The 25,550-nt window shown below is 47.1% G+C and overlaps 2 protein-coding genes and 1 long non-coding RNA gene across 16 annotated transcripts; 1 reads left to right on the top strand and 2 right to left on the bottom strand.

Moving 5' to 3' along the window:
• Positions 1-381: 381 nt before the first annotated feature.
• Spata3 (spermatogenesis associated 3) lies at positions 382-12,830 on the bottom strand. Of its 7 annotated transcripts, NM_001108805.1 has the most exons (5): positions 12,104-12,302; positions 8,501-8,892; positions 6,468-6,642; positions 4,263-4,406; positions 382-766 (listed from the first exon to the last, which is right to left on the bottom strand). In NM_001108805.1, the coding sequence occupies exons 2-4, from the start codon at positions 8,790-8,792 to the stop codon at positions 4,301-4,303; spliced, it is 573 nt and encodes a 190-aa protein (NP_001102275.1). In that variant the 5' UTR covers positions 8,793-8,892; positions 12,104-12,302; the 3' UTR covers positions 382-766; positions 4,263-4,300. The 7 variants fall into 7 exon arrangements, with proteins under 7 accessions (NP_001102275.1, XP_006245473.1, XP_006245474.1 ...); XM_006245411.5 differs by lacking the exons at positions 382-766; positions 12,104-12,302 and adding an exon at positions 1,488-1,542 and having other exon boundaries at positions 8,501-8,944; XM_006245412.5 differs by lacking the exons at positions 382-766; positions 12,104-12,302 and adding an exon at positions 1,488-1,542 and having other exon boundaries at positions 6,468-6,639; positions 8,501-8,931.
• On the top strand, positions 9,028-24,676 carry LOC120094730 (uncharacterized). Of its 7 annotated transcripts, XR_010054850.1 has the most exons (5): positions 9,028-9,165; positions 9,589-9,687; positions 15,765-17,732; positions 18,879-19,008; positions 23,546-24,676. It is a non-coding gene; the product is annotated as an uncharacterized LOC120094730 (long non-coding RNA). The 7 variants fall into 7 exon arrangements; XR_010054846.1 differs by having other exon boundaries at positions 9,589-15,868; XR_010054847.1 differs by having other exon boundaries at positions 9,589-15,868; positions 18,879-19,024.
• Positions 20,807-25,550, bottom strand: Srp14l1 (signal recognition particle 14 like 1). 2 transcript variants are annotated; one of them, XR_010054844.1, is made up of 3 exons: positions 25,032-25,492; positions 23,562-23,708; positions 20,807-21,109 (listed from the first exon to the last, which is right to left on the bottom strand). XR_010054844.1 is itself a non-coding variant. In XM_063267914.1 (1 exon), exon 1 carries the CDS (start codon positions 25,426-25,428, stop codon positions 25,024-25,026), a length of 405 nt encoding a protein of 134 aa, XP_063123984.1. In that variant the 5' UTR covers positions 25,429-25,550; the 3' UTR covers positions 24,751-25,023. The 2 variants fall into 2 exon arrangements, 1 of the variants encoding a protein (XP_063123984.1); XM_063267914.1 differs by lacking the exons at positions 20,807-21,109; positions 23,562-23,708 and having other exon boundaries at positions 24,751-25,550.

Below are 25,550 nucleotides of genomic sequence, written 5' to 3'. Positions count from 1 at the left end.
ACCTAGAGAGTACTGGGTTTACAGGTGCATGCCAAAACATTCGGTCTATGTTGTGTTGTTGGTTCAACACAGGACTTTGTACACGCTAGGCAAACACTCTTCCTATTGAGCTACATCCCGGCCCTCTTAGATCTTCTGCTTTTGTTTCAATATGGGAACTAAACTCCTTTATGAGGGCACCACCTCATGACCTAATCATGTTCCAAAGTTCCCACCTTCTAACACTGACATATTGGGCATTGGCTTAGGTTTTAACATACAGATTTTGGGGGATGGGGATGAAAAACTTCCTATCTAATACGGAGGGAGAAATACTTTTTCATTTACCCATGGTAGGTTTGTTGGCTGTGCCCTCCAAATTAGGCCAACAAAGGGCAGATTAGCAAGAGAAAAACAAGTTCTGAATGAGCCGGTGCCTGTGCACAGAGCAGTGGCACAAAGGAAAGGGGGGGACAGAGCATTCCCGTCAACAGCAAGAATTTTGTAGGGAAGCTGTAAAAGGTTTGAGCGTGAATGGTGGTCAACTGGGGAAGGACACCGATATGGGGACAAGGCAGACTTTGTGTGGGATGGTTTTCCTGGGAGCTGTCTTCAGGGACTAGACTGTTCACCCTTCCTGGGGTGGGGTCACCTCATTGTTAATAGCAGAAATTATACTGTTTCCAGGTAGACCAAAGAGGGCAGAGGCAAGCTTCTTCTCAATGGCTTTCTACTGCAAATAATCCTTCTGGAGAGTGGCATATTTGGGGTGCCACACCATGAAGCCCTAAGTAAAAATGACCCTTGTTGGGAACTGATCTTTCTGGCTAGAATCCCCCCTTGACAATTCTTAAAGAAAGAGCAGGTCCTTAGCCCACCCTTACCTGCCCCATTCTTCTTGGGGACCACTTCCTCTGACATTTGCTCCTCTCTGCCTATGGGTTTCCTTCCCAGAGGACGACAGACATACAGCCACTGTTTCCTTCCCAGAGGACAGACATACAAATGATGCCAAGAGGAGCCATTTCCTAGAGATACCCCTGCTGGGTCCAGAGCCCTTGCCTCTCAGAATGCAGGCTTTACGTGAGCTTATTCCTCCTGCTCCTACTAACTGACCTGAGCTGTGGCTGACTAGTTAAATCAGGCACTGAATTGAGCCTTGCAATTCTTGCTTGAAAAGTGAAAATACATCGTCTCGTTGAAGGTGTGCCAGCTGTGGCTACAGCTGGTTGAGAAGCCGAGCCTAGAAATGGTAGCCTGGTTTGGATGCGATGCTGTCAGCCTGTGTGCTGTACCTCAAGACACTTCCCTTCCTGACTCTGTGCTGGATCCAGCTTTTATGTTTCTGAGTAAAACACACTGAAGATCAATTTCTAGCTGGGTGCGGTGGCACATACCTGTAACCCTAGCATTCTGGAGACTCTGGTAGGAGGATTGTGAGTTTAAGGCTAGCCTGGGCTACATTACAAATCCTTGTCTCAAAAAAAAAATGAAGAAAAGAGACAAGATAGTTTCTCTCTGTCTATTTTGGTGACAAGTGAGATCCTTTGATGGAAACTGGATCTGTAAGGAAAAATAGATAATAAATGACAGAGTCATTAGCTTCATCATTCCTTGTGACCTATCTCAACAGCTTCCCACACTACAGTCTTACCTGTGAGGGTTCAATAGCTAAACACTTTTTGCCAGAAGGTAAATTATTTTTAGAATTCGAATTCCTTCTATTTGGCTTCTTTTCTTTTCTTTTCTTTTCTTTTCTTTCTCTCTTTGTTTCTTTGTTTCTTTCTTTCTTTTTCTTTCTCTGCTTCCTTTTCTTCTTTTTCTTTCTCCTCCTCCTCCTTTTCCTTCTTCGCTGATCTCCTTTCTTCTTGTTTGCTTCTTCAAAGTCAGCCACACCGTTTCACCCCAAGGCTATGACACTATTTGTGAAGTCCTAGAGCATATCCTGGGCGCAGCATTGCCAACACCTTCCCTGTCAACTCCCTATTCCCCAGAGATCCGAGCAGCTGAGATGGAGCCCCCTCCCCCAGAGGTTGGCTATGGTGTTGAGTTTGACCATATTCAATGTCCCAAAGGAACCTTCTGCTTTTGTTGCTTCATTATCAGCTGAGGGAAAATTCTATGGGAGACGTTGGTTCTCCAAGGTTTAGGAAAGAAAATTTTCTGGAAGCATCTTTCTCTAAGAGGAGACAGCTTTGCCACGTTCATCTGATGATGGTTCATTTTGGACAGAGAAAGATACCCAATTACCCCTTTCCTTTCATAGGGACTGAGGGCTGAGCCTCAAAGCTCACTGCTCCCAAAGTCCTTCTCTACTGTATATGTTTAGAGTGGCACTTCTCTGGGCTCTATACCTACAAGTCCATCTATGAACCTATCCTACCATAGATCCTTCTGGAAACACCCTTGCCCCTGGCAGTGGGAGCTTTGGGCTGTCCCACACTACCTGGCGTTCACCTCACTTCTTCCTGGTCAGCAGTATCTTCTTCTGGTTTGGATGCGATGTGGTCAGCCTATGTGTTGTACTGTTACTCTGTACTATATAAGGCAGCGCCTTTCAGGCTGTGCCTTACCTGAAGTAGACAACCCCCATTTGTTCGACATCCATCACGAGGCACAGAGTGATAGCTCACCAACCATGTAGTCACCAAATGAAGCCAGGAAAACACATGAATAGGTGGATGTACCAAAAATCAGATCAGAAAAGGCAGACCTATGAACATATTGAATATACAAGACCACGACTAATGTAATGTTCTCAGTGGGCTCCTATAAAGGGAAGGCCTGCTACCACTGGGGTACAACAGCACCCACCAGCCTGCCATTGAACCCTTTGGTACATGTGTTATCAGATCCTCATTTGGTCTCTGGGACTTCAACTCTTAACATCCCTCATTGAATCCTCATGATCACTGTCTTCAGAGAGAGCTTATTCTCCACTAGACATGACATTGACAGCCATGCCCCTCACACTGAGATTCCAAGTGGCACAGTCTAGACTAGAGACTGTCAGTTTAAATCCAGAGCCAGCATCTTCTCTGCCGCCATGCTGGCATGATAACATGATAACAATACCCCATCACTCCCAGCAAGTCTGGGAAGAGGCAAGACAAGGCTCTTAAGTGCGGTGCTGTTTCCTGAAGGTCAGGGTGGTTTACTATTATTCCTCAAATGATCTTTGGATGGTCACTAGGAGATCCAGGAACAATGTTGTACTCTCACAGGGTTTGGATGTTTATATATTTTAAGCATGGATTCTCAGACCCGTGTTTGGCTACACTATCTCCTGTCCATTCCCGTGCATGGATGATGGAGGGCAAAGGGGTGGGCTGAAGGGTCTCCCATGGTTCTCACTCCCTACCTCAGCTGTCATTTTTTAAGCATTCAAGGCCACTTGAACAAGACCTAGCTGATGGGATGCCTGTGGGTGCTCTCAGTGACCACCTTTCCCCAGTTCCCTTCTTGACTGATCCATTGGCTCTTTGAATGATGACTTTTGGCTGCTGACGACCAAAAGCTCCCTCCTCCTCCATGACTTGCCCTCAGCCTGAGGAGAATTGCTTTTTACACAAAGACCCAAATTTCCTCCCTACACCCATATAGTCACATACTGATCAGCTGACACAGGGGCATGGAAAGGAAGCCTTGTGTCTCTTGGGAGAGCATCGGTTGTACAGATGACATTCTGGGACTCCATAGGACCAGGCCAAAGCCTTCCTTTCCTCATTTCCCCCTTGCTCTTGCCTCCCACCCAGACTCTGCTTTCTCCTGAGAGTACTTCCTTGAAGTATCTGGTGCACCCAGTCCTTGTTTGGGGCTCTGCTTCTGGGTTCAGATAAGACAGGAGTGGTGACCAAAGACATCCTCATATGCAGAGATGATGTAATATAAATGAACAGTGGGAGCGATTACACACATTCCAAAGAAGCGTGCGCAGCATGGCCTTGGTACAGGCTGGAGAACGTTGGTGTGAGGGGAAATAGGCCCTCGAGTTGGGGGATACAGTAGAGGGGCTTGTCCAAGACGATGGCTAATCTCCACCTTTCCTCTCCCCTACTTCGTCCCATCTAGGACTAGGGAAGCCATAGCAGGTCCGGAGACAGGGTTGTCTGTAGGGTCTTTGTCCTGATGGTTCTAATAAAAGGTCTCCAGAGAAGCTGGACCGAGTCCTGACAGCCCATCTTGACGCAGGAATGATCATGAACTTTCCCCGACAGGCTGAAGGCCTCGTCCACCTTGAAATATTCTCTAGCTAGAGAAAAGGGACAGGTGGGCCCTCCTACCTGCCGGACCGTGGGCCTGGGGTCCAGTTCACAAGGATTCAGCCATGAAGTAGGCAACTCCCAGGGCCCCCAGAGCCACAGCAACAGTTCCGAGGGCTTGAAGCACGAGAGTTACGGGAAGTGCAGTATTTCCTTGAAGGTTTTCTACAAAGCAAAGCGGAAAGGGGGCGGGGGTTAGGGAGAAAGGCTTCAGTGTCTGTGTACTGGAAGGAGACAGTGGATCTTAGAGTTCCCTCCTGATCCTTCTCCTAAAGGGACACGTTGCTCCCACCCCCTCAACAAAACTTCCTACAAGTCCCCCAGGGTATGAGGATCGGTAGCCTGTGACTGATAGCCAGAGGGGGTAACCGGGTACCAGGGTGGTCCAGACCACGATGTGCCAGCCCTTGTACCAGACACCTGTTGTGGTTTGCCCTGAAGTTATCTTTTATTTTTATATTTTACAACAACAGACACCTCCCACTCAATGTCCTCTTTAAGCTTCACAGCAACCCTCTGAGGCATTTTAGAGACTTTCAGATATCAGGAAATAGCATATTAGTTACAGCCTCTACAAAGACTGAGACAGCAAGGAGTGAACCAGTATAAGTGAGGAAGCCATTCAGAAAACTCTGTATCAGGGGTTGGGGATTTAGCTCAGTGGTAGAGCACTTGCCTAGCAAGCGCAAGGCCCTGGATTCGGTCCCCAGCTCCGAAAAAAAGAGAAAAAACAAAACAAAAAAACAAACAAACAAAAAAAACAACTCGGTATCTAGTCTGATAAAAAGCAGACTGAAGGAGGGATTCTTGTCTCCATGGATGACTATTGTAAGTCCTCTGAGAAGGTAGAGACTGCAGACACAGGGGCTTACATGGGAAAATAAATAAATAAGCATGCATCTTGCCCTGGTCATGGGGTTTTATGTCTTTTTCTCTTGCTTTCCTAACTGGGAACCGTGTTCTGGCTTTTCCTGCAGCCTGGAACTTTTGGAGTCGATTCACATATTGGGCACACAGTGCTGTGAACCCTGATGTGGTACTGCCTCGCTCGGAAGCTCCCAGAAGCCCTCCTGTTCCACACACTACCTGCTTTGTTCACAGGCTTCTAAATGCACGGATCTCAGCTGGCTTCACGGGCGGAACACACTGGGAGGTGAAGATCTTGTTTAGGTGTCCCCCCCAGAGTAGGTTTGATTTTTTTTCACCCAGGGGAACACACAGCACCATCTGGCAGCAGATGAATGGACAGACATACTGTGTGGGTGAGTGGTGGGTGGACTCTTCCTGACTGGTACTCAATAGATGGTATCTCTGACTCTAGGTATGCTCTCTTCCCCAAATCAGCTCTGTATCTGCATGGGTATTGTTGCTGTTGTTGTTATTGTTATTATTAATCACCATTATTATTCAAGAGAGGGAGCTAGAAAGGGTAAGAGGAGGATGGGATGGTGGGCTGTGCTCCTGATGTAGCGATATGAGATCCCCAAGTGGAAGGACCTCTTCCAGGGGTTTTTGTGAAGTCCTGAGTATACTCAGGGTGGCTCATTTGGGTAGAGGCCCCACTTCTGGCCCCTCTCCTAGCTCCAACACATGACTCAGCAAGTCCTTCAAGAGTGAGGACATTTTTATTCTGTTCTTAACATGGGCAGGGCCCTTCTCCTGGCTGACAGTGAGCAGATGGCATATGACATTTCTCTGGAGGCATCGTGGAAGAGGAACAGTAGGGCAGAGACTGGGTGAGGTCATAATGAAGGAAGGGGCTGCCACTAACAGACCAGTCTGGAAAACATGGCCTCTGTGAAGACTCCTGGTAATAGCATACTCTGAGTGGGGCATACTCTGAGTGGGGCAGGTTTTACTATTTTTGGCAGAAAGGACCTATGAGTTATGATCAGGTTTATCAATGAGTCCCAGGGATAATTAACAGGCAGTTAGTTTAATAAGTAGATGCTCCCTGTGCATGGTATGGGTCCCAAAAAAAGTGAATGGCCAACCAATGTGTAACAACAAAGGCCCCGGTTTATAATGGGTTAGGTGAGAGGAGGAGGATGCTTTCAGGGATGACGGTTTCTGTGGAACAAAGGAGGAAAGGCACAACCAAGAGCCTGCCCACCAAGCCAGAGAAATTGGTATTTAGAAGGAAAGTTGTCGACAAACTCTGAGGACAGCGTGACCTGGAAACGATCTACCCAAGGCCTTAGCCCTCCCACCCGTTCGTTCGGGAACCTGTAGAAGGTGAGAAGGTTTGGGAATCCTCTCCCTGGCATGGATGACCAGTCCCGAGGCAGAAGGACATCAAAGATTCGGCTATGGCAAAGCCCCAGACGACGCCAGCAAGCGGAGCTGCCAGGGCAGACCACACAGGAGCAGGAGCGTGGGGCCGCATAGGTCAGAGGCACTGCTGGACAGAAAAGGAGAGGCATGAGGGCTGCACCTCGTTCCTGGGAGTGGGACACGGTCTCCAGGACAATTCTAGAAGGCATATTATTAGGAGTCGGTAAATGCTAAGAGGTGCATCGTAGCAGGTGAAATAGGGCATCAGTGCCATGTCTTTGCAGGTTATATCTTGCCTTGGGCCCTCCATGCAATCCCTTTCTCCATTTCCTAGCTGCTTCTTGCCATGATACATGGATACCCCTAAAACAGTGAGCCAACACGAATAAGTCTCCCTTTCTGTTATTTCTCTCAGATATTGGGTCACAGTGATGAGAAACTTATTCAACAGACCATGAATGTCCTTGTTTTTGCCTCTTCAGTACCCCATCGTTTTCTAAGCAACCACACCCTGTGGTACAGGGTGGTTTTGCTTCCTACTGACACCCAGCTCTGAGGCTATCACCCAGAAATGTTCGTCTCCACGGTTGAAGCTCACATTACACACTGATACCAGTTGTCAAGGAAAGGTTGGCCCTTAGTCACAGAGTCCCTGTTGCCCTGGCAATTCTTTGGATTTAGAGCTCTCCTTCTCTTGTGGCCCAAGTTCTTTCTCTACTCAGACTGTCTCAGGATTTCTGTGGCCCAGAGTGTGTGGCTTGCTCAAGGACATAGAGCATCTATCTTGGTCATGGTTCAAGCAAAGGTCAGAGGAAGATGTCCCCCTCCTCCTCTCCCTCCTCCTCCTTCTCCTCCTCCGCCTCCTCCTCCTTCTCCTCCTCCTCCTCCTCCTCCGGAGACTAGCTGGCCTCTTGCAAGGCCAGCTGTTGTGGGGAATCCGGAATCAGAATAGACTGAAGTTTCAACCATACCAAGGGCTTCTCTAGAGGACAAAGGTCTGTTTCCTCTTTGCAGTGTTATCAGATAAGATTAACTTAGATGGCTGAACGGAGGGCTAGGTCTGGAAAGAATGGTGAGTGGTCAGTTGACTACCTTCATTATCCTTAGCGGCCTGAAGCATCCCACTTCCCAACTCCACTTGAGTCCCCACAATACTGTCTAACATTTTGTCTCTCATTGGCCAGCAAAGAAGATGGAGACTGCTTTTTTGACAGCCGGCTAGACGTTTAATTTTACCCAGAGCTAAATTAAGTTAAAATGATGGCTTCATTTTTTTTTTCATTTTTGGTCTGTTTTATACATTAAACAGATCCTTTTCTAGTATCTTCTGTGGGAAGGGATGACAATTCAGCAATCAGAAATACAGGATGCCCATTTGGAACAGAAACTAAGGGTTATATAACATTATTTGTGGTTTATCTAAAGTTAGGGGTTAGTCAGAAGTCCTATATTTGATCTATCCATCCTCTCTGAGGTCAGACCTCTTGGGGTAACATGAAAAAAAAACAAACCAAACTCTCCTCCTATCTTCCGTCTCACAGAAACCCCCAATTCTCTCAAAAGCTGTCACACAGCCATCTACCCCATCACCCTGTACTATCTTCTTTGGAGTGGTCAGGACTCTCGTGAGAATAGCCAGATAAAAACGTAGCCAGAAGGCATATCACTACCTCCTTTCTTTTAGACCACGCTTGCTTTTAATTTCTGAACGGTTGCTGACTCCTAATGAAAGAGTCTTCCCCCATGGAGCCATAAATGTTAGTTTGTATCCATAGCTGTCTCCAGTGAGATTTGGGATGCTATAGAATGAGAAAACCTAGGAATTCTACTCTCTCATAAAAATCACTCCTTCTCCACAGTTCACAAACTTGGTCCCAGGTAGCATGCTGACTCTACACCACCACCTGACAAGAGCCCGCCTCTGGCGGCTCTGGGACTCTGTCAGCAAGAAGGCTAGAACTGTTGAATGCAGGAAGTCTTCCTACCTGCTTTTCTGCATGGAGGCTTAGGTTCCGTGGATACCAGGCACGGAGATGAGACACGTTCTTCTGAAGGTAGGAGAGGTTGTGATGAAGGCTGTTGCAGTTTAGGCTCAGGGCTAATTTGGTGTGGTGGGATGGACTCCTGGAGAGACTGTGTCTGCGGTGGTGAACAGGGGTCTGGACATGACCGCTGGGTTTCTGAGCTGGGCCTGTGTGAGCAGTCGGAGCTAGTCTGCGGTGAAATGGAATTCCTGCGGCGCCTGGAATCAGACTTTTTCTTTTTGACCTTCTTCATGGTGGATCCTTCTAGAGAAACACCGTGGAGTTACATGGAGCTGTGAATTTCCTGGATCCCTCCCTAGGGAGGTAGTCTCCCCTGTGGGTATGTCTCCGATCTTTGACTACAGCAAGGTCCCACAGACCAGAGTCACCCATACCTCCTGTGAGGTCACAAAAGCCAGGCTGGCCCCTGTGGCTAGGACTCCTGCACCAGTTCCTCGGTAGCATCTTTTTTTCTTCCAGGACTTCCTGCTTGAACCGGCAGGGGGCAGCAGCTGCCTTGCCCCTCCATGGTCTGATTGAGACAGTCTCTGGGCCTATGACAACTGGATCCTGGATTCTGTGACCAGAGAACCCGTTTCAGGCACCTTTCGGCTGCGTGTTCCTGGGTCCGTGTGAGCTACCTTTTATTCGAAGATATCCTGAATAGGATTCTCAGCTCCGTTGCTGGTTTCTACATGTCTGTCCCTAAACACAAACATTACGGTTACCGTATATTTAGTAAGCTTTTAGGGAACTTTCCTGAAGATTTGACATTTTTGGGGAGGGGGTAGCATTTTACCTCTCTCGGCCCACTGCCTTGTCATCTCTGAATATGTGTAAACACGGGTGCCTGCTTGTATGAGTGTGTATATGTCTAAACATTTATAAGAACCCTTGAACTTGGCCAAGAATTCTACCTTAAGCCAGTTCTCAGAAAACCAAAAATTTCTCAAAATCATTACATTGGTGAAACATTATTACCTCCCAAAACATTGGTTGGATCAAACAGACTATGATTCTCTAAGTTAAAAATGTGACTTTCATTTTAGGGTGGAAGAGGGAAAGTGTTTTGAAAATATAGCCTAAATGTCACACATCACAATAGAAAAGTGTGTTCCCAGCAAAAGACAGTTTCCTCCACAAACTTGGTAAGCTTCGTGGGTAAGTACACATGTCCTACTCGGACTCCTGAAGCTGGCGGAGGGGTGAGGGATGAAGTAAGGGAGGGTGGAGGGATGCAGTCAAGGAAGAGCTAGCAAGCCAGAAATGCTCTAGACCAGCAAAACACAAAGGCTAGACCAGATGCCAAACATGAAGTGAGAGAATCTATTTTCAGGCTTCTAGAGCCAGCAAAGACTTTATTGATTTATTATTATTATTATTATTATTATTATTATTATTATTCCAAAAAGGATATTGATGTTCAAAGAAGTTAAATTATGTAAGTACCTCCCAGACTAAATCTCCACCCCTAGTTGATTAGTGATGGCACACTCAAGATTAAGTTCCAATTAAGGGTTCTTTTTCTTTTTCTTTTCTTTTCTTTTTTTTCCTTCGGAGCTGGGGACCAAACCCAGGACCTTGCGCTTGCTAGGCAAGTGCTCTACCACTGAGCCAAATCCCCAACCCTGGGTTCTTTTTCTTTATGACCCCAATAGGCAATGGAGAATCAGATTATACAGGCTTTGAAATTAAAGGATCAGAAAAAAAGTTTTAAAGTTTCTTGCATGAGAAGATTGGAGAAAGGTATGGATTGGGAGTGCAGCTGAGAGCAGTAGCATGGATCAGGCTGTATCTGGTTGGTATGGAGTAAGGCGGGTCAGTGGGCAGGTGAATCTACACGAAGCCGGCAGTTTTTTGAGGTCAAGAGCTATGGGCCATTTGAGGGGATGGCATTCAGATTCAGGCTGGAACCTTTCAGTGACGATAGACTTTGACTGAGGAGCTTAACCTGAGCTTCTCAGTCTCAGTCCTGATTGACACTGTGGGCGGGATAATATCTTCTGGGGGAGGCTGTTCTGTGGGTTATAGGAAGCTCTGTAGCCTCTCTGCCTTGACTGGGCAGCACCCCGTTAGCATAACTTAAAAAAAAAGTCTCCAGATGTGACTAAATATCCCCAGAGCTTGGAGAAGGTGTTAACATTGTTCCTGTTTGAAAACAGCTGGTTTAAATGAGTCTAATAGGGCAGGGACATATTTGGGTAGAATTTCCTAATAACCATGAAATAGCTATTTGAGTTCACCTTAAGGAGGTGCAACAGTGTACGGAACACACAGGCTTGTGTTCCTGGGAGACAGGACAGAATACAGGTTGAGTAGTGTTTCTCCCACTAAGGAGAAAAATACGTGGTTCAGAAGCGGGGAGAGTTCTTCACGAGAGTTCCCTGTCAAGAGCCTGGCTCCTCTACGTCACAGTCATAGTACGCTTAACTTAGGCTTTACTTTTAGATTTGTCTCAGCTTTCATTCCCCACCTTGATCTGAGCAAGGAGAGCCAGCAGGTTCTGGAATTGAAAGAGAGTGAAAGGGGCAGGATGGAGTGTTATTGAAGACGTTAGGCAGAGTTGGGAACTGAAGAGAGTCACAATTGGAATGGACCCATCGGTGGGCCATTAAACCAGGAGCCATGCCATGTGGTAATGAGTTTAAAAGGTTGGAGGTTAGGTATCGAGGAGAAGGCTTTGGGTGTGGTGATTCCAGACACACACACACACACACACACACACACACACACACACACACCCCGTCAACAGTCAGTCCTTAAGGTTCTGGCCCTTCAGTGTGTTCTGCACTCTAGAGTGAGCATGCCACCATTCATCCCAAAGCTGGCCTCTATGTGTGTTAGAATCTAACGAGAGGGGGCTTGCTATGGCCACTAGCTGAAAGGAGGCAGAGCCTCTGTAATGGGGCATGGAGGTGCCTGTGTTCAGAACACTTTTCTGGTTTCTATGCTGTCCCAGAGGAAGGGGCTTCTGGAAACAGAAAGTGCTGGAAGCCCATGTTCAGAGCCTACTGCTCAATGACTCTAGGCTACAAATTAACATTCCCCCAACCCCCTCCCCCGCCAGGGCCACAAGTTTACTAGGGGCTTTGAGTAAAAAACACAGTGGGAAGCTGGTTGACTCTCCTGAAGTCCCAACCTTAGAGAGCTGCTGTGAAGACTGGAGGTGAAGGGCCCTTAGCACAGCGACTGGCTCACAATAGGCTTTTATTGTCATTTGTGTCCCCTGGAGGAGGAACAGACTAGGGACCGCCAAGGAACCTGGGAAAGGCATTAGTGCATTTGGAGAGAAGGGTGGGCCATTAAAGGTCCTACGGCAACCATCAGATTATTATAAAAGCATGATTTCACCTACACTGTGGGCAGGGCAGCTGGGCGGGTGAGGTAACCCTCTGGGTTAATTTCAGATTGTCTCAGCCCACGTCTCTTGGAGAAAGGACGCTGGTTCATTACCAGTCAGATCGTACCCCAAACGTCTGGAGGTGCCAACCCAGGGGCTGTGTGGTCAGGGATTTGCCCACTTCTCAGGGAAACAGTCCTAGTCTCCACCCTCAGGGCCCTCACCATCCGTTTGGGTCTGGCGATCCATTAGGGGGACCATGTGCGCTGGGCTGGCAGCGCGCTGGACGTCCAAGACACCCTGGGGGCGACTGGGACAGAACACTGCTGTGTGCACCTCGACCTCTGGATTGTCTGAAGAGAAGATGCTGTACAGCAGGTCCTCCAGACGGCGGCGCGACTCGGCCTCCTCATCCGGCCGTGGCTGCACCAGGATCCCGACGAGCGCGGCTGGCGGGCGACGGTCCTGGACCCGTACCTGCTGCAGGAGCAGCTGAAGTCGTGGCAGCTGCGTGTAGAGCGCCGACGCGTGGCACAGCACCAGGAGCAGCTGCTTGCCGGGCTCGGTGCTTAGCTTGGTGATCTCAGCCACCTCCGAGCCTAGGTTCCCTTGTGAAGCCCGAGGTGCCTCGCAATCCAACAAGTCCTTTTTCTGGTGACCCGAGAGCTGCGACTTCTCCGCTCGCCGCTTGGCGGCCGGGGCTTCGGGGTTGTCCGCCAAGCTGTCGCCAGTGCGCTTAAGTCCTGGCCGGACACTGCCGCCACAACTTTGGCAGTCTGTTGTGTGGGTATAGACGGGCTGGTTCGTGTAGCTTTCTTCGGGCTTGAAGAACTCTCTTACTAACAGCACCCGACCGCGGCCTGAGATGGACTGACTCGGGGTCTCCGGCTGCTCCTCCATCTTTTCCTCCTTCGGGGCCCTTGAGGGCTGCTCCCCAGGCCTCTGTTTCATGTCGGTCCGGCTCCCTTGTCCCAATGGCCTGGGACCTCCGTTAGCCAAAGAAAAGACTGTCTTTCCCGGAGCATGTCACAATACCCCTCGGCTTTACAGCCTCCTGCCTCAAGCAACCAAGGGGCCTCTACCCTACTATTCCTCGGGAATCTTCCAACATGGAAAATTGATGTTGGATGCTGGAATAACATATTCATCCTCCCCTCACCCCTAAAAGGCTCATCTTTCCAGACCATAATGTTCCTCTTACTAAAGCCTCTTAGAAAAGAGAAGACATTTTAAAGACAGTGGACCAGATGTGGTCTGCACACGACACAACCAGAGACTGGGATTCTGATCGTTGGGTAATTTGCTCCTTTTGCTAATTTTCTTTTTAAAATGAGTTTTGTAGTCTGGATGATGATGGTGCACGCCTTTAATCTCAACACTCAGAGAGATCTGTCAGTTTGAGGACAGCCCGGTCCACAGAATGAGTTCCAGGACAGCCAGGGCTACAAAGAGAACCCTGTCTCAAAAAAAAAAAAAAAAAAAAAAAAAAAAAAAAGAAACAAAACAAAACAAAACAAAAAGCAAAACAAACAGAAACAAACAAGAGTCTTGAAATATTCTGTTTTTTTTTTAATATAAAAATAACATGAAGGCAAGCTGTTAGCTAGAAAATCTGGAGCTGAGACACCATTAAAAAGTTCAAATTCCTCAAAGCCAAGGGAAGTCCAGGCAAAGCCAGAATGGCGCGTCTTGGCAGAACCGGTCTGGACTGTGAGGTCTATCCCACCCTAGTTTTCAGGCTTTGTCCAGAGACTCAACTACTTCCACCGCGTCCTGAGGGAGAGGGAGGCAGAGGTGACCATGGGCAGCAATCAGGAAGCCTTGCCTAGGTCTTGACCTTTGCATTCTAATTCAGCTTATATGAAAATGCCCTAAATTTGGGGAGGAGAAAGGAGCAGAGGTCTCAGATGTGCATGGCTCTGTCCTCTCCACAGCTGTTGACCAGGTCAACTCCAGTTGGAGCGCTCAGAGGTTCTCTGTACAGGAACTGTACAAGGCTGGTCATGGGCACTCTTCCCTTCACCAGCCCATGGCACGCCGAAGCACAGTGTGACAGAGAGGTAGAGACGTGATAGGTCTACCAGACCCTGTGAGACCTCTGTGAGGTGGACAGCGGCATCAGAAGAGTCAACTGGTTCACAGGGTTCCCAGGCCCTACCTATCCTTGAAGGGGAGACGGAGACTTTGGCAAGAAGTGACATTAAAGACGTGTCAGGTGGTGCCAGTGCTGAGCATTGGATTTAATGGTCGGAACCTTTAAACTCCTTGGTTGCGTTTCAGTTGAGGTGGAGAGATCCAAAGATGCACGAAGTGATGGCCCTTTATTTCCTCTGACAGATTGTGCGCCTTTGCTGTGGACAGGGACTCTTTCCTGCCTTCAGGGCTGCTGGTCCAGGGCTCCCTAGCTCCTGGCTAGCAGGAAGATAGAAGGAAGAGGAAGGCAGTCTTGCTTTTGTGGCTCAAATCTTGGAAAGTGGATGTATCATTTCCATTCATTTTCCCTGAGCAACCCAGACTGGAAAATAGCCTCCTCCTGGTTGGTTAGACACTCTTCCACCCCTGGTGATTTCCTCTCACCTCCTGAGAGGTGTGAGCAAAAAAATCAAAGGACATTTAACAGGCTCTTCTGTCTCTAAAATGTGGGGTCTTCCTGTGCACTGGGCTGGGCGTTATGAGGTTTCTCATCTCTGCAGGGCATGGCCACCATTATCATCTTTTCAAGTCACAGCAGCAGAAACAGAAGGCCCAGGCAGGTTAAATCGTGTCAATTCACTCAGCAAGTGGTAGGTCTGGGATTTGGATGCAGGCAGGATTAGCTAAAAATGCCCTCTAAGCCACAATACTGTGGCTCCTTCCACAGAAACGGGGCTGACCCTCATGTCACATAGTTTCTGGAGGTTAATGTTGATGAAGGTTGAGGGCGCTGGCAGGAGGAGGGGTCTTTGGTGGTAAAGCCTTTCGGGTTTCACATTTTTTTGAGGACACAGTAAAGAGTCATTTTAAGAGACACATGAAAGAATGGGAAATAAAAGCTCTTTTACTACATTAAGTTTTATACAAATTTAATTTCTAGGTTTTAGAAAGTCAATGAAGTCCTGCTAAGATTAAAAAAGTTGAATTAAGGGCTGGGGATTTAGCTCAGTGGTAGAGTGCTTACCTAGGAAGCGCAAGGCCCTGGGTTCGGTCCCCAGCTCCGAAAAAAAGAACCAAAAAAAAAAAAAAAAGTTAAATTAAGACAGTTCATAAGTCGAGGAGTAAGAGGCCTTGATTATGTTTGAGACACCTTATCTGACATATTGGCATCCCATATGACATTTAACTTAAGGTTTGTCTATAACTAAAAGCATTTATATTTATGTGTATGTATGTATGTATGTATGTATGTATGTATGTATGTATGTATGTATGCATGTGCACTGTGTATGCAGTACCTATGGTGTCCAGAAGAGGGCACTAGATCTCCTAGAACTGGGGTTATAGGTGGCTGTGAGCTACTGAGTGTAGTTGGGAATTGAACCTGGGTCTTCTGCAAGAGCAGCTACCACTCTGAACTGCTGATCCATCTCTCTGGCCCTGAAAAAGTGTCTTATTGATAATAGTCTGACACTTTTGAGTAACGTTATAGTTCATTTTTATTATTTCTGAATTATTTCAAATAACAAAAATATACCTGGCTATATTAAAATCAAGACATTCTGGTTTGTTTTCTTTGCTTGGATTAGTAATCTCAGGGGGATGCCACCTCTCATATTATGAGGACACTCTTGCAGCCCCATGGAGAGGAGAGAGGTGAAGCTTTTCCTACCAGCACCTATTAAAAGCGCCATCTTGAAAGTGTCCGGCCTTAGTCAAACTTAAATGACTCAATATATATCTTGCTTGCAGCATTGGGAAAGACATCAACTAGAACCACTCACCTGAGCTGCACTGTACTTTTGATTCCCACATGCAGGCTGAGATGGTATTGGATTAGCCCATTAAGTTCTGAGGTAAATTATACATAACAACTAATACAATTATTATCTGTTCCTAACCTGCACTGTTTGTAGGAACTCCATTGTATAAACCTACAGCCTGACAGAGGTTCCTTCATTGTCATAGTTCTATGGTAGGCAGCCAGTCAGCCCCTTGAGGGTGCCCCCTTCTAACCTCTGATGAATGTTAGGTTACCCAAGGAAGGGGATGAGAAGTTACACGTTTTAAAACAGATTATTCTGAATTTCCTTCAGTGGGTCTATCCTAGCCCCAAAGATCCTCAAAAGAGAAGTAGAGGAAATAAAGTCAGACAGTTGGCTTTGAAGGTCAAACAGAGCGTTGAAGGACTGGGGGTAGTCTTAGAGGTTGGATAGGTGAAGACACGGGTTCTTTCCGGCCTCTAAAAGGGACTGCAACTCAGAGTTAAAGTCAACCACCAGAACTGGAAGATGGCCAGGAGGCACCTCAAGCTAGTGAGGTTGTAGTGTGTTATAAGATGGGAATATCAAACCATATAACCAGAAAATAGCAGACCAAGTTCAGTATATGTGACCCAAAGCCATCTTTCTCTCTGCAAAGACACCCAAACTCTAACTTTTATGCCCTGCCACTATCCCCAAACCTCAGCTATGGAGGACTCTTACCTTTCCTGGGGTACCATTTTTGGATGCTTGCCATGTACAAGCAATTTGAGCATATCCTATAAAAATGTGACAGTGATGCTAATGGGCATGAGATCTCAGTTTCTGACCACGTGGAGGTTGTTATCTAGTGGGAGAAGACAGACCCCACAATGATCACCATGGTTACTATTAGCCCGCTTCACAATCAAAGCTTGACGGAGCAGTTCCAGGCAACATTCAAGACGACAGAACTCACATCTGTCAGAGTTGCAGTCTGAATCCTGAGGTTGAAGCATTCGTTCGAGGAAAGTCCCACCTATGCTTGTTCGTGTTACAACATCCTCAGAAGTGTCAAGCCTGGGAATGAACAGAAAGGACTCTTGGGTTGGGGATAAAAGAAGAGCTTGAGAGACTATGGTCATCTCCAGATATCTAAGAGTCCAGCTCATTAAAGAAAACACTGGGGGCAAGATGTTTACAGAAGACTGTTAAGTAGGGAAATTAAGTTGTTGAACAGTTTGCCTTCCGAGCACCACCCTTTTATTTAGTGGTGCAGCACTACTTTTATGGAGGTGGAGCACCACCTCCATAGGGAAAGGGAAAACTATATTAAAGGTATAGAGTGGACAGATATAGCAAGTGAACAGACGAAAAAGCACTTAAACTTGAATTTTAGATCAGTTATAAAATAATTGCCCCCATGCAATTATCTTTTATGGCCCTTAAATCCGAATTTAACTGGGTCCCCTGAATTTTAATTTGGCAAAATTGATATGGAGTTTCTTTGTGTTTTGAAAAGGATAATTGTATGGTCCTTTAATTTTTAGAACTTGTAATATACATAATACGGAAATTGTATATATTTTTCGAGTAACACGAAGCACATTTCTTTTGAAAAAGGGAAAGAGAAAGGACCTCAAGTTCTAAGGAGGAGGAATTTTCTGTCCTCTGCCCAGTTAGGGAAACCAGAAGAGACCGCTACCACCAGGGGGCGCTGCATGGCTGCATGTTAGAAGACCAGAGGCACTGTAGCCCGCTCTTTGATCTAGGTGGCCCTGGGGAGTCCCCAGGGGCGGAACCGCTTCCGGAAGAGTTGTGTGCAAGCTTGGAACTCTTTTCAAAGTTTGTCCTCTGCTTTCGTCTTCAAAGCCTCAGGACTGTTGCTGCTAGAAGAGTGCTCGAGGTTGGGGCAGAGGGATCAGCCCATTGCCTGGGGGTCCCGTTCCTAGGAGTCTCTCCGTTTCATTCCTCCTAGGTACCCAGTTCCAGTCCTGGAACCCTCAACTCTCAACTGACTCCAAAGATCAAAGGGATAGCGACTCTTGCCCTCAGGGAAGAGGGGAGGGGGACAAAATGGAAGGGAGAGAGATAGAGAGTGGGTGTGAAGGGTGTGAAGTTGTAACTTTCCTATGATGCTTGAGTTTGTGCCCATACCTTTGGCCTAGTGTGTCCCGAGTAAGAGATGTTCAGTGAATATTTTTAATTCATCTAACACTTGGAGGCCCCTAGCGAGTTCCTGTCTCTCTTGGAGCTTAGCAGGGAGGCACTGTAAAAAGCAGGCCAATGTTGCAATTTCCAAAGCTGCTGAATTCTAGAAGACAGGAAGGCAAGGTACCCAGTCCACAGCTATTGTCCATTCTTCTTAGAGCATGCTGGCAAGGAGGTCCGTTCCTACCTCCCAGGCACAGACTACAGCCCTGGGATGTTTGGGGGTGGTGGTGGAGGGAGCTGTGAGGGTTGTGGGAGATGATGTTGGCGGTGCCTGAGGAGGGGTGGAGGTATATGAATGAAAGAATCCCTGTGGCTGGGAGAACAATGCCCAGGAAAGAGGATCCATGTTTTGGGGACCTTTTAATCAGTCAGGAAAGAGTCTCAGCCTGGAAGACCAGAAAACAGGGAGGGCAAAGAGGTGATTTAGTTCTGTGTTAATTTTCCACCGTAATTCCTTTTGTGGAAAGGGATTGAGTGGTCTCTGAATGTGTCCCTTGGAATAGTAAGACTGTAGGTGTGGACTTCATCTCTTGTCCCTTTTTGTCACCTGGTGACTTGAACCCAGCACTTGCCCTGCTCTGTGGCCCAGTCTTTAAGGGCTCTTCCACAAATGTGGCATGCTGTGAATTCCTCCCCACAATGTAGGAAAGTTAACTGCAAAATCTGGGCGTGGAGAAGAGAGAAAGATCTCTTTAGCACACTTCTCCCTTGCTGTTTCCCATCCATACCTCAAACAGGACCTGCCCAGGGTGCAGGAGCTCCACCTTCAATGTGTGGTGGCTAGTGGGTTTTTCTCTGAAACATGGACGTGCCAGCTCCCTTGGTTTACACTTTCAACTTTAAAGAATGATTTGGGCCACATTTTAGCTTCATGTACTGATTTTTGTGGCTTTCACTCTCCTACTCCTAGGTATCATGGACAGAACAGGTCCAGAACTGGTACACAAAAGCCATCACATGGCCCGCTCAGGAATCATTCTGAAAGGATCATTTGCATAAGACTAGCACAGGCTGGGCAAGCAAAACCAATGCCTGAAGCTGTAAGTTCCACGAAAGGTGGGCCATTTGGGTTCTGGGTTAATGAGCAAAGTACTTTAGTGCAGGGGACGTGGGAACAACCATCGAAGAGAGGACCATTTGCATAGATGGAGTCCACCAGCATTTCCCAGAATGCTTTGTGTTTCTTCAGTGGTGAGAACTTGTGGCAGGGCTGGGTTTCTCAGTGTAGTTCCAGAATGAGTGGTCCTTGCCCACAAGACGCCATCACCAAGTCAGAAAGCCAGCGAGCTTAACCACTGCCTCCCATGCCTGATGGTTTGATAACACAGTCTCATGTCCAAATTATAATTCTTGGGAAGGTGACCTTATTTGGAAACAGGGTCTGTGCAAACATCAAAAAAGCCTTGAGGGGAAATGACTCATAGGACTACCATCTGGATGAACCCCCCCCCCCCCAATCCAAAGAGATGCATCCTTCTCAAAGAGGTTCAGAGGACAGAGACACAGAGGAAGACAGGTAGACAAAGACAGAGATTAGAACATTACAGGTACAAGCCAAGGTCACTAGAAGCCATTGGCTGGAAGGGGCAAGACCAGGCTGTTCTCTAGAGCTACTGAGGGAATGTGGCCCTGCTGACAAACTTCATGTTGAGGTTCCTGTCTTCAAAGATGAAAGTTTTTGTTTTAAGTTACCAAGTTTGTGGTCTTGTGTTGCAGGAGCCCCAAGTGATGCGTATACCACCTACCCACATTGTCTGATTCCTGCTCTATCCTCCCCCCACTTTTATTCCATATACGGCCTGTTTTGTCCCTCCTTTGGGGTATCCACCTGAAAGGGAGACTCCATCCACTGCTGCATTTCCCACACAATGCATTTCTTGCATCGAGGATTTCTTAGTGTTGGGGTAACATGATTGGCATTTGGAGGAAAGGTTCCATTCCCCAGCATGGTCACCCCTGGAATTTCTGTTCCTTGATCAGATATGAGCGATATGAACCACTTTGAACCTTTGCAGGGCTGATCAGCAAATCCCCAAAGAATTGTGCTTGGGTCTATGCATGTGCACACAGGCCTGTGTGTTCCCAAGCTTCTTGTTCCTTTCCCCTCTGCACGCACCTTGCTTTTAGGAGAGAGTCTGCAGAGCCTTGCTTGTCACCAACAGCATCATGCCAGAATTGCTCTTCAACAGAGAACTCAGAACTGAGATTAATCTGAGCATATCTTTTTTAGAAGAGTAGTCATTTCTATAAGAGGAACAAGGCAGGTTCCCTGGGGCTAGAGATGGCGCAGTGGTTAAGAGCACTGGCTGTTCTTCTGGAGGTCCTGAGTTCAGTTTCCCAGCATGCAACTGGCAGGTGTCTGACATGATTCTGTAGTCCCATGATTCTGTCGCCTTTTTCTTAGGTACAGACATACTTGCAGGCAAAACGCCCATATACATACATAAATTAAAAAAAAAAAAAGACGAGGTCCTGCAATACGAAGCTTCCACGGCCACTGACTCATAACCAGTTCACACACTTATAGCAAAGATGAGCCACTCCAGTATGTATTCAGTGACCTTCGAGAACACCCTTCTGCCCTGCTTCTGCTGTGTCTCTTCTAGAATATCCTAAAGAAAGCGATCATTAGCTGTCCATTTTATAAGCTGGGCGTCTGAGATTATTCCTCAATACTTTCCTTATCATACCCCAAGTCTACCCTATCTACACACGCACACACACACACACACGCAAGCGCGCACACACACACACACGCACACACCACAGATGGAGATTATTTTCCTGTTTGTATTTGTTCAGTTTTTCCTTGCTATTACGAAAACACCTGAGGCTGTGTGCTTATTAAAGTAAGCTTTATTTATTTTATATTTCTGTAGACTCAAAGTGCAGCATTTGCATGTACTCGGCTCTGGCAAGGGCCCTCTGGCTATATCACAATATGGCTGATGGCACCATGCTGGACTCCCATGCAAGAGGAAGCAGTCACGTGTTGAATTAGAGAACCTCAGAGGCCAGGTTTACTCGCTGATCACAGTTCACTGGCAGGAGGCAGAGGCAGGTGGATTTCTGAGTTTGAGGCCAGCCTGGTTGACAGAGTGAGTTCCAAGACATCCAAGGGTACACAGAGAAACCCTGTCTCTGAAAAGACAAACAATATTGTCCCCTCAAGACACCCCAAAAAACAAATTCAGTCTCGCAGGACTTAACTAAGACCCCTCAAGAACTATATGAAGTCCTCCTATGTCTGACTCTCCCGTGATTAACTATCTTCCATGAGACCCTGCCTGTTAAGGACTGCATCCCATCCCAGGACTGCCATGTTAAAGACCAAACTTCCAACACATCAACCTTTGGAGGTCACACACACAAGAAATCCCATTCAAACCGGAACACGGCACTGCTTGTCACTCAAATGTCAGTTCTGATAGCTCCTCCCACCACCATCTCTGATGGGCCCTCCCTTTCCGTCGCTTGTCAATTTTTCTGTGAGAGCAAAGACCATGGTTGCTTGCTCTCTGTCATCTCCCGTGGTTTCAAACTGCCTGGGCATAGTAGTTGCTGCAGGAATACTGGTCAGACAATTGAATAAGTAGATGAATGAATCACTTAACTTTTAAAATATAGTGTCTGTGTGTATGCATCTGTACAGTGGTGCACGCATGGAGGCCAGAGGATGGCTTTGTGGAGTCGGGTCTCTTCTTTTACGTGAGTTCCAGGATTGAACTCACATCATCAGGTTCCCACAGAATGTGCCTTTACCCACTTGGCACCTCACCAGCCCTGGATACTATTTGGAGCCACAGCAGTGTTGTGAAGGATAGGCTTCCTTTGCAGAGCCCAGGGACCACACAGGAACCGGTATCCTAGACAAGAGCACTGGGCTGGAACCTACCAGGGGCTTCAGAGGCCCAGAACTAGGCTGTGGTGCAGAGATTTCCCACCAATGCTCTGGGCATCGGGATCTCTCCCTTTCATCAATATTGTCTGCCATGGGCCATTTTCCTAAACATGTACAGTGCCTGGGGGTGGGGGTGAGTGTCCACGTGGGTTAGGGATTATGCCAGATGCTGAATTGGAGGTAAGAGGTGGGGATGAGGTTCAAAGAAACGGAAGGGGAGACTTTCTGCTTTTCAAGGCAACTTCAAAAGGGGATCAGCCTGCTGTAATTCAGAGAGCCAGTCTAGCCCCCATGGTAGCAGGAACCTTGGGTCTGTTACGGCATTCTCTGTGTGCCTTGCCACTTTCCCACAGACCTTCTGTTCTAGGAAATCCAAGCCCCCCTTCCCCCCACCATCTCCTAATAAGGCCACTCTGCCATGAAACCACAACACTGTGATCGAAGCCATAGCTGCACACAGCACACCACCTGCATTTGGGGCTCTGCAGATGTTTCCCAGATGTCTTTTATAAGGGGGAACATTTTTTCCCTACCCAGGATGCAATCAAGATTCCTGTGAGCTGTTTAATCAGTACGTCTTAAATCTAAAATAGATCTTTACCTTGCCCTTTTATCATCACTTCTTGTTTGTTTTTGTGGCATGACCTTTTTGGAAGTGTCTGCTCTGGCTGTAGACATGTCATTACCAACATGACTGTCAGTGCAGAATTTGGGCTTAGAATTTGGGGCACGGGTCCCACATCTGTGATTCACTCATTGCATGTAATTGAGATCGAATAATGGCAGACAGGCTGCTGATATGAATTTGATCACCAAGCCTCGCTCCAGTGTTGTTCTGATAGAGGCAGGGCTCTGATCAGACATGGCATTCTAGGCTTGTGACACATTCTTAGCCCCAAACCTGGAATCAATCGCTGTTGGAGGAGCCCTTGCTTCTGTATGCTAGGGGGCTGTAGAGGATTTGGGGTATCTGCCCATGGTTACTGACTTGTCAGGGCTTCTGTGCCCTTCAGTAACCAGAACTAGGAAATTCTTCTGTTTTTAATCACGAATTCAAACTGGACTCTCCAATCTCAAATTTATCATTGAAGGGCTTTCCTTCAACTCTTTCTTACTGCTATGCCCTTCATCCTTTTCCAGTAAAGAACGTGTGTGTGTGTGTTTGTTTTATACGATATCGTGCAGAAAAGAGTTTCAGAATGATAAGATCAGTATCAGTCAATTACTAAATACCAGATATTCTCAGAGCAAACATGTTGTGTGTAATCAGAGTGCTTCAATTGATTTCTGGCTCTGTGTGGTTTTTCAGTTCAACATAATATCAGACTGGTTTGTGTCTGTTCGAATTTGTCTGTCCTGTCAAATTTCAGTTTAGCTTTTGAATATACTAAACATACATTTAAGTCGTGTGTGTTTGTGTTTGTGTGTGTGTGTGTGTGTGTGTGTGTGTGTGTGTGTGTGTGTGTGTGTGTGTGTGGTTCTGAAGTGAAATTGAGATAACAGTACACAAGCCTCCCCTTGCCTCCCCTCCCACGGTTTCTCTTTTGTATACTGTACTCCTTTTCACATCACCCACACATTCTGATTTTTCTTTTTCAATATGTCTTCCTTTGCTTCTCACCCTAAACTTTATTATCTACTGACAGCCCCCTATTACCCGCTTTCTTCCCTTCTAGCACTGGAGCATCCTACCTTCACGTGGAGCTCTTCCGTGGTTGGTTTCTTTGGAATCTACTGGTGCCGGATACCTGGGAAGACCACGTGACGTGCCTTGTTGCTGGGCCATGGGGGAGGCAAAGCTCCTCCTGGATCCTGCACATCCTCCAGATCCCGAAGGTTCTGAGAAAGTACGAGGAGAAAGTCCAGAGCGGAGTGAGGTCATCCCGCAGCAGGCCCTTCCTGCCTGCCTCTTAGGGAAACCGGAGCTTTGGGAGTATTTTGGGTGAGGGATTTTGTCTTTGGCAGATTATGAAATGCTGCAAGCAGAGAGGTGAGGTCTGTATCGCCTGCTTCAGTCACAGTACATGCTTTTAGACTGTGTGTGGCAACTCACACACAGTCCCAGAACTTGGAAGGCTGAGACAGGAGGATTAGAGCTCAGAGCCATCTGTGGATAAGCAGTGAGACAGTATCTCAAAGAAAACACTGGAGCACACGGGGCTGGAGTGATGGCTCAGCAGTAAAGAACACTCACAGCTCCTGCACTGAGTTCTGTTCCCAGAACCCACATGGCGATTCCCAACCCTCTGTAACTCCAGTTCCAGGGGATCCGACACCCTCTTCTGATCTCTGAGGGAACCCACAACCCGGCACACGTATGGTGCACAGACGTACAGGCAGGCAGAACATCCATACACATAAAAAATATAAGCAAATCTTAGATATATAATTTTAAAATATAATTTTAAAAGAGAGGAGTATATGCTCTTTAAAAATTGGGGCGGGGGTTGGGGATTTAGCTCAGTGGTAGAGCGCTTGCCTAGCAAGTGCAAGGCGCTGGGTTCGGTCCCCAGCTCCGAAAAAAAAAAAAAAGAAAAGAGAAAAAAAAAAAAGAAAGAAAAAAGAAAAAAAATTGGGGCAAAATTCATGCTACATAAAATGCACTTTAACGTGTGCATTCAGTAACTTTTGGGATGTTTGCTACGTTATGCATGTACTACCCATGGTGAAACCTCACCCCTGCTAATTGATCCCTTCCCATTTCCCCTTCCGAGGCCTGGCAGCCACGGAGCTGCTTCCTGTCTGTGGATTTGCCCATTCTGGAAGCTTCATGAATATGAAATTGCATAATACATTCCTCCACTCGGTAGCGATTGTCTTTTTTTTTTTAATGTATTTTTTTTAATTTTAAATTATATAACCAAGAAAACCAACCCACCTGTAGGATAACACAACTTTTAATAAAACTATTACAGTAATCTCAAAGACAAGGCAAAACCATCTACAGTTAGAAGTTATTGTCAGAAATAGGGTAGGAAAAGCAGCAACTAGCATGAAGATTAATGATGCATAGCTCTTCAATGGTGACTAGAGACCTTACAGCTGGAATCTAAGAATATCCAGCTGTACAGCAAATCTAAAACTGGCTTCTTACCACAACTAACCTATGGCCATCCCAACCCTTCTCTCTTGACAGACCCTTCCGTGAAAACAGCTACATACAGGGGTACTGAAAGCAGCAAACAGGAAAACTGCACTGGTGCAGCTGGTTGGTAGTGGCCACGCCTGTCACTGCTGGTTTGCTCTTCTTACTCTTGTTCTTCTTGTCCCTCTTCTTCAGCCCATTCATGTCGGCTCTCAGTAGATTTGAATAGGCCATCTCAAACTTATTCTCTTCTTTGGAGCTCCCCACTGTGCTGATCTTCCTTTTCCCATCCGTGGCCCTTAACAGACACTTGTTTTCTGCGGGCTCGAGGCCCTCCACGGAACTCTTCTGTGGGATGGGTTTGGTGCAACCATCACACTTCTTCAGGGTGATAAACACGCTACCCGACGACCAGCACTTCTGGAAGAGCCTGGTCAGCTTCGTCAGGAACTGCTCGCTCTTGAGCAACACCATCCCGGTTTCCGCAGCTTCCGACTCTGTCAGAAGCCTCCAGAGGTTCAACCGGAAGTCTCGCTTGCGCTGGGCGGGCGCGATTGCCTTTTTAGGATTAGATATCCACAGTGTGGATTTTCCGC

Source organism: Rattus norvegicus, chromosome 9 (assembly GCF_036323735.1).
Source record: "Rattus norvegicus strain BN/NHsdMcwi chromosome 9, GRCr8, whole genome shotgun sequence".
NCBI lineage: Eukaryota > Metazoa > Chordata > Mammalia > Rodentia > Muridae > Rattus > Rattus norvegicus.
Note: the sequence above shows the minus strand (reverse complement) of the source record. Positions and strands in the feature narration are given on the sequence as shown.

Excerpts from the sequence above, each read along its gene's own strand:
- Srp14l1 (XM_063267914.1), bottom strand. The coding sequence starts at position 25,428 with ATGGTGTTGCTCAAGAGCGAGCAGTTCCTGACGAAGCTGACCAGGCTC.
- Spata3 (XM_063267444.1), bottom strand. The coding sequence starts at position 12,830 with ATGAAACAGAGGCCTGGGGAGCAGCCCTCAAGGGCCCCGAAGGAGGAA. Across the intron at positions 4,407-12,103 it reads TCGCCAGACCCAAACGGATG|AAAACCTTCAAGGAAATACT; the intron begins GTGAGGGCCCTG and ends TTTGCTTTGTAG.